An 8,170-nucleotide genomic window follows, 5' to 3' on the forward strand; every position below is an offset into this window, starting at 1 on the left:
TATTGAAGGTGGAAGAGAGCGCTGTACATTCACTCCCCCCACCTACAATCCCTGCCGGTACGAGACTTGAACCCGCAACCTTTGGGTTACGAGTCCGACTCTCTAACCATTAGGCCACGACAAAGATTTTTTCTTGTTTCAAAGATTTTTACAAAACAAGTTGCAAATTGAGTAAACATTTTTAAGTGAATAATCATAATTCATCTCTATTAATTGCATCTAACATTAAAATATGTAATAATAATTGCACATTGAATCCCCAAATGAATATAGAATCAGCATAAAGATATTACATAATTTTACATAAAATATAACAAAATATAAAATATCACATACAATTACATAATAGCATCTTTTGTACTATCAAAGCCAGTCTCACCAATATTGTTATTACGAGCAGTGTTACTGATACTGGTATTATTTATATATATTTTTACTATTGATTTTTGCTTAAACAAGGGGAAAACTGCTTGCCAATGAGGTAAGAAAAATAAACTTAATTTGAGATTCTCTATTCTGTCTCATCTTATGCTAATATCTTTTTACTATCAAGTACTATCAAGGCCAGTCTCACAGATATCTTTACCAATACTGCTGTTTTTTCCCCTCAGTTTCTGAGGAACAAATTAATATTTATAGCCATTCAAGTATGGCTGATCACAGGGTACATGCAGACTGTGTTGTTTTGATACAAACAGCATAAGCATAACAAAACATTAGCCTATACCATCGGAAATAAAAAAAGAACAAAAAAACAATGCTGCATTAATTGTGTGAATTATTGCATCTATATTAATTGCATAAAATTAATTCTCAGCCTTAAAATCTACTCATAAAGAAATAATTTTGCGAAAAGCCCGTTAATGCCAGATGTAAAAGGAGCCTGAGGGACTGAACACACTGACTGCAGCACTGCTGTGCAGACTAGAGTCATAAGGGGAGCTCCAATGAGAATCACAGGATGAAGTCCTGACTTCCTCCCAGCTGAAGACTGACAGAAGCCACCAATTAGCCAGGCAGGGTGTGAGACTGACTTGACTGGGTGGTGAGATCAGCTAGGAGGCCGTCAATCTTTTAGCACCCCCACCTTCCAGATCCTCCATAGTTCCCTCCAGTCTGACATAGAGAGCGTGTATCTTTTACTTTGACACTTTGTTTGGAAGACAGCAATAAATTACCACTACAGAAGTTTTGTGCGGAGCGGATACGTGACTCAGATACTTTGTCTACACGTCACAGTGAGACTTTCCAACACGAAGTCCAAAAGACCAAAAATATCTGCATTCGCTTGTGCCTCTTGCTTTGTTTTATGTCGCTACGTAGCCTGGCTGTCAGACTCTGTTCCATGTTGTGTGTGTTTCTTGCTCCCCATGTGCCTTCCTATGCCCTTATTTGGTTGGTTTCCTGTTCCTGTCCTGATTAGTATAGTTCATTTGTCCCAGCTGTTTCCCTTGATGTTTCATTGCTCCCAGGTGTGTCTCGTCATCCCCTCCCTCCGTGTGTATTTAAAGTGTTCCCAGTCCCTAGTTCTCTGTCCGCTGTTATACGTCTTCCTGAGTTCGTCTCCCTTGGTCTATAGAAATAAAGTCTTGGTAAAGTATTCTCCAGCGTCTCCTCGTTCCTCGTGTGTGTGCACCGTGACACTGGCGAGGTATCAAGCACACACATGTAAATTATTTTGCAATGCTGGCATATAGAATGACAATGTTGTTCTAAACTTTTGGATAACAGTTGGTGTATCCAAAAAGCTGGAAAAGTTGCCTCAGCTTGAATTAATTAGCGAGATTAAAGCTGCCAGGGCCTCCAGCAGAGGAAAGACAACACATAGACAGCTGCTCTATGGATTATTCATGCAATGCTGCGGATGACAGGAAATGTTTCAGAGTTTGGGGAAGGCAACACACCTGGTGCCTGCAAAAGATCAGAGGGCTTGCTAAAATATATTCCCACCATAAACAAATAAACACAGGCACGCATACAAACTCATTCGTTTCCATGGAAGTGCAGGAAAGGGCAATGAATCAAATGATCAAGTCCATTATTTGCATGACTTACCGCATGAAGTGGATTGCCCTGATCGATCGGCACCTTGAAGTCTGCCTGAAGCTCATCAAAGGCTGTTATCTGAAATCCCAAAGAAGAAAAGGGAACACGATCATTATCATTAGGCTAGACACATGGATTTGCAGCGTTTGCGTGATTTTCAAGGATATGTGCTCCTTTTATTACTTTGATTTATCCTCCATTATTTCAGCATCTCATTGGCATAGCAGAAGTTGAGCTGGGTGATACAACTGAAATATGTTGTGTACTAATATTAATCATTTTATATATATATTAATTTATATATTGTAGAATGAGATACATAAAAGACCACATGTGATAAACTTGAATATTAAGGTTCTTGAGTTCACAACATCTTGAAATCTTTAATATATTATGAATATCCAGTATATCATGATGGTGAAAGTAGTGTTTGATGTGACAAAAATTATACAGATTGAAAAGGCATATGAAATTATCCCCTTTAGTAAGTGCATTAGAGCAAATAGGGTCTTATGGTGCCTCATGGCTATAGCTCATGCACAAGGCAAGAGAAGCCTAAATTAAAGTTAGATCAAATTAGACAAGCTTATTTCCCCTGTTACAGACCAAACTGCCCTCTCCTCCTACACTACCTCTCCCATAGTATATCAATGCTCTCTCAATTCTGAAGGCGACATGAGCAGTAAAAATGGGGTTTGATTTTAACTGCTTTTCTGCTTGGCTGTCAGATAAGTGTGTGCGGTGTAACCACTACATAACCAGAAAAAGAAAAAAAAAAAGCATTACATACACGTTTTAAATCTGGCCATCCTTTAATAATCACATTTAAACTTGCACCATGAAAGGGGGATCATTGAACCATATAAGCTACACAAGTGACAAATAACTGAACACTTTTCATAAATGTTGATGAAGCATAAAAACCACTTAAAACGGGTTAAATTAAAATAAGGCCGGGTTTAAACCTGACAGCAGCATATGAATCTTAATCATAGTTGTGAAATCCAAAATGTTCCTGCGTATCTTACATGCCTTCCAGAAAGAAAATCAACAAAGAATGTAACATGTGCACATTGCATCCACGTGGAAACATTGCTGTTTTGTTCCCTATGCGACATCAGTTTACCCATCTGGGGATTACGTTGTATTGAAAAAAGCTGAGCTGACTGGAGAACTGTACTTGTATATAAATATACTCGTAATGCACAGAATAGAATTGTTGCTCAGTAAACTCTGTCTTTAATATTTAAAATTATTAGATGTGATTTCCTCAAACATTCTCATATTTATCATGATTATAACACAATGTGTTGCCAGTAAGAGGGAATTGGGCTGTGAGAAATTATAGATTTCTTTATGATTGCCTGCTGTAATGTCTACAAATGATATCACGCTTGCCCTAATCCATCACCTCATTCTCTAACACTGACCCAATGCCTATTATTTCCAAAATTGTGTTAATACCACTTCTTAGTGGTATTACCCAAGATTTTGGGTTATAGACCTTCCTAATACTACTAGCTTGCGTAAGCCCTTCCTAATACTAATAGCTTGAGTAAACCAAATGACAAAACCAACATAGGCTCATTGGAAATTTTGTTGCTCAAAAACTACATAAACAAACCTATACATACAATTTCCAGATACAGATTCCAGATAAAATTGCCGATTAGCAGTAAAACACCAACAACTTTTATTTCTTTTCACACAAATTATGATATTATGAGAGTTACTATGTTATGACAAAACACTTTTTCCATAGTGTATAATTTGTAAACTAATACATTTTTACGTTTGCATCACAACGGGTTTCATATGTATGGCTTTTCTGGTGTAGTAAACTTGCTCGGTAGCACCCCCGGTAAGCACTGTAATTGCAATGCAGAGCGTTTCAGGTATCCTGTGAATCGTGAGTCACGATAAAATAGTTGAAAAATAGCTGAAAACTATTATTCTTGTAAAAGCAAGCTTTTGCTTACACTACTGGTAAGATTTAGGGTAGAGTTTAGTGTAGGTGGTGTGTTATTTTCAAATGCAGTAGACAGAGCATTAACCTGTTTTTGTGAACATAGACGTAACTGAAAATCTAGTCTGTATAGCAAAGATGTTTTGTTCTAAAAGGACTGTTTGAAAAGTTTGTTTGAAAAGGACTGTGTTCATATATTGGCATTATTCAAGTCATGTCAGCATGTGTAAGCCTATTTAACACAGTTCCCCTTGTAGCATAATCAAGTTGTCCTCCGATGTTTAACAAGAGCTCTTCGAAGTACAGTAGCTTGCGGGATTGATTTTTGAATTAAATGTGCCACAATTAGGATGACCACTATACATCTCAATAATACATTTAAACCTTAGACATAGACATGACATAGACAATCTGTTAAATACTGTTCTAAACTGTGCATCTTTGCCAAACGTTTTGTGGACACTACTGTGTTGGTTTCCACTGGCTGTGAAAGTGGACTCGAAACATCTGCTGAGGGAGCTTTTGACTCTCAGTGTTAGTTAAGCTAATGTGGGGATCATTTCCCCTCAGATGTAGAATAACACACAAGGGGAAATATGCAGATTAGGCATCTCTTTAGATCCCTTTGAAAAGGATGGATTCTTCCATGCTCGTAATCTAAGTTAAGGAAAGTTAAAGAAAGATAGGCTTAGCAGTGTTTGAAAACTTCATTTTAAAAGGTGCTGTAAGAGATTTCAAGGATTTTGCTATCTTTCACTAGACTTGCTGGTAGATGTTATTTATACCCGAAAGCTGAATTTTCACCAGTCGTTATTTCAGTCTTCAGTGTCACGTGATCCTTCAGAAATCATTTTAATATGCTGAATCAGTGCTCAAGAAACATTTCTTATTATTATCAAGTTGTGCGTTCCTAATATTTTGTGATACATTTGTTTCAGGATTCTTTGATGAATAGAAAGTTCCAAAAAGCAGCATTTATTTGAAATTTTTGTAATGTTAAATGTCTTTTCTGTCACTTTTGATCAATTTATTGTGTCCTTGCTAAATAAATATATTAATTCTTAAAAAAAAAAAATCTTACTGACCCCAAACTTTTGCTAACAATAAATAAATCACAAATATTATATAATAGTAGATGCTTTTCCAGTTTCTTTGTGGAGGGTTCTTAAAAGCGTGAAATGTACTTTATAGGATATTGTCCCTGTCTGCTGCTTTTCACACCACAGCTCAAGATAGTCCCTTGGGATTGTGTGCATTTGTGTGGTGCCATCAGCCGATAAGTACTGTCAGCATGATAATTGCATATATAAATAATGCGTTATTAAAAGCATCACTTGGATGTCACAAAGGATGTTGGTTGAAGGACACTTATCAACTAAAGTTCCACTGATATTCAGAATTTCCCAATGTCTTTGTCAGGGTTCTGTCACTTCGGTCTAGTTTATTCATGGTTTTGTGACGGAGCCCTGACACTCCCTTCTTGTCTTGTTTTCTTGTGAGCGCGCGGCTTCGAGTGTGCTCGAGCCGTGCGCTCTCTTGTCTGCGTGCCTTGTTTCATGTTGGAGCGTGGTGTTCGGATCCCGGCACTCATGTCTTGTTCAGATTCCGTTTCGGTTTGGTGTCGGGGTTTGGACACTCGCGCTCCATGTTCTGTTTTGTTGTGGGAGCGTGCGGTCTCGAGTTCGCTCGGGCTGTACGCTCTTCTGTCCTCTTGTCTTGTGGTGTTGCACGCAGCTCGTGTCTTCGGCTGCGTGCTTTCATGTTATGTCTTGTGCTGTGTAGCACGCAGCTTGTGTTTTTCATTGGCTGCGTGCTTTCATGTTGTCATGTCTTGTGTGAACACGCGGCTTATGAGTATTCTCATTAGCTGCGTGTTCGTGTCTTGTTTTGTTCAAGCACATGGCTTGTGACTGTTTTGCTGGCCTTGTGCTTGTGTTTTTGTTTTTGTTTTGTGAGCACATGGCTTTTGTCTTTGTTTCCTGTGTGCCATGTGCTCTCATGTCAATTGTCTAATCCCACCCATCTTGTTACCTGATTATTGGTTAATTTGCCCCACCTGTGTTTCCATTATTACCCTCCTCATTTGCTCCCTATTTATTCTCCTTGTGTTTGCAGTCCTGTGCGAGTTCGTTGTTGAATGTTGTGTGTGTGCCTTGTGTCCTGCCCTGCCTTGTCAGTCGGTTTCCCCTATGGGGTAGTTTCTGTTTGTTTTGTTTTTTTAATTAATAAAAGCCCTAATTCCTCCTGCAACTGAGTCCTTGCCTCATCCATTCATCCCTGACCCTGACAGTCTTGGCATTCAATAATCATGATTTCATAATAATAGGTCCTTTTTAAAGCGAATGCTGCTTTCTTTGATATGTCTGGGTGACAAACTGTTTCAGCATGGCTTAAAAGGACCGTGAGGAAGCTGTCTCATAATGCATATACTCTATATTCAGTGCATTCAATAAAAACTCTGCTTCAAAACACTGTACACTATGTAACATCATGCTGAACCTACACTCGAAACCTAAAATGTATTCAATTTGCAGACGTGAAAGAGGGTCGACGTGTCAGGATTTTCCCATTGTGAGCCGATTGAATTAAGTCTATTAAAGATTCAAAAGCTGAAACCGCTGAGGACAGCATTTCTGCCTTCCTCACAAAATAACAAATAAAAGGAACTTCTTTTATAATAACTGAAGGACAGTTTATTGGAAATAGATTGAGTTGAATGATGTCTTACAGAAAGGTCTGGGTCAAATGTGATGTCCTCATAATTACCCCTTATTTAACCCTTGAGGCTATAATGTCTGTTGCTATGCAAAATCAAGCCTAGGGCAAACGACTGTGCTGACCCAAATCTAGAGCAGTTTTGCAGTGCTGTGAATATGAGCCAGTGCTTTAATGCAGCTTTCCTCAAGGAAGGAAAAAACAGTATTACACCTTGCATAAAGTGCACAGACATAAAGGACAGCGTAACATCAAAACAGGTCAGGCACAAACTGCTGCCGGAAAATAACACTGACTGTGGCTTGTACAGTTGAACTGTACGGGGGTTTAACGCAAGTATGTGTTTCCTGAAATGGATAAACAGGATCTGAAACAACCCACAAAGGTGTTTTGTCCATTAGAGTGATGGGAAACCCAAAAAAAGGTGTGCAAAAGAATTCCCTGACACAAGCTGGTGCCACCAAGTCAGGATATGCACCAATGCTGCGACCCAAGTCTAATTTCACCATCATTTTACACTCAAATAATCATCAGTGACTTCTGAATTTGGTGATGTAAGACATGCCAGAGACATTCATAATATCAAGGAGGCTTTGATCTGGTGATGGACAGTTTTGTATGATGCAGCAACCTCTGCTCTAACACATGCATGCCATTCTGCAGAATAATTTCACGAAGCACGTCAAAGATGCAAACACTTACATGCCAGATCGCGAAGAAGATGAGAGAAGCACAGAGGACAAGGGAAAGCATATAGCAAAAGGCAGCGAAAGTGAACATAATTGAGAGGAAACCGGAAGGAAAATCTCCAGGAGAGAAGACGGTGCTCGAGCCAGGCTGGACTGAATGAATGAAAGCAGTTACGGGGCACGCGAGAGGGAGAGCATCGTGTTCTTCTTCAAAATATTTGCAACAATGTGTTGCAAACCTCGGCTCCAGTTCAGTGCAGTCGCTTTGCCATATTCACGAATGAAAAACAAAAAGTCCTGTGGTGTGTCGATTTTGCGCGAGTTGCAGCACTGTTGCGAAGTCCCTGCGAGATCAAGGCATTTGTGGACGGTTAAGCAAATGATGCATTAACATTGTCCCGTATGGTGTCGTTGGCAGTGATAGTCCATTAAAGATGCAGATTGTGCGCGGTGTCGACTTTGGACAAATGCAGAACTTTGAGTTAAAACACTGGCACACGGTCCTGGCGATCAGTTCACCTTCCCAAACCGAAGGCGCAAGAATATATGCCGGCTAACAGGTGGATTTAAAGAGCTCTCTCTCTCTCTCTCTTTGGCTCTCTCTTTCTCTGTCTCTCTCAAATCAGACACTGTGTCAAAGCAGGTCCCACAACATTATTTGCCATTACTTTTTAAAACAGCGACAGTTAATGACATGAAAATAAAAACAATTGTACCATTTTATTTAATCACAGTTATGACATTAGGCCATCGC

At 39.2% G+C, this 8,170-nt stretch overlaps 1 protein-coding gene across 2 annotated transcripts in view; it reads right to left on the reverse strand.

The window, feature by feature from the left end:
• The window catches only part of LOC107732378 (protein cornichon homolog 3-like), a 27,905-nt gene extending 19,961 nt beyond the window's left edge, over nt 1-7,944 (reverse strand). For both annotated transcript variants that reach the window (XM_016543678.1, XM_016543677.1), the window contains exons 1-2: nt 7,430-7,944; nt 2,056-2,124 (exon numbers count right to left, since the gene is read on the reverse strand). In XM_016543678.1, coding sequence (XP_016399164.1) covers nt 2,056-2,124; nt 7,430-7,507 — 147 coding nt within the window. In that variant the 5' untranslated portion in view covers nt 7,508-7,944. The remainder of the gene's footprint in view (nt 1-2,055; nt 2,125-7,429) is intronic.
• Nucleotides 7,945-8,170: the final 226 nt, after the last annotated feature.

The sequence above is a fragment of the Sinocyclocheilus rhinocerous genome, unplaced genomic scaffold (assembly GCF_001515625.1).
Source record: "Sinocyclocheilus rhinocerous isolate Xijiao unplaced genomic scaffold, SAMN03320098_v1.1 scaffold68, whole genome shotgun sequence".
Classification (NCBI taxonomy): Eukaryota; Metazoa; Chordata; class Actinopteri; order Cypriniformes; family Cyprinidae; genus Sinocyclocheilus; species Sinocyclocheilus rhinocerous.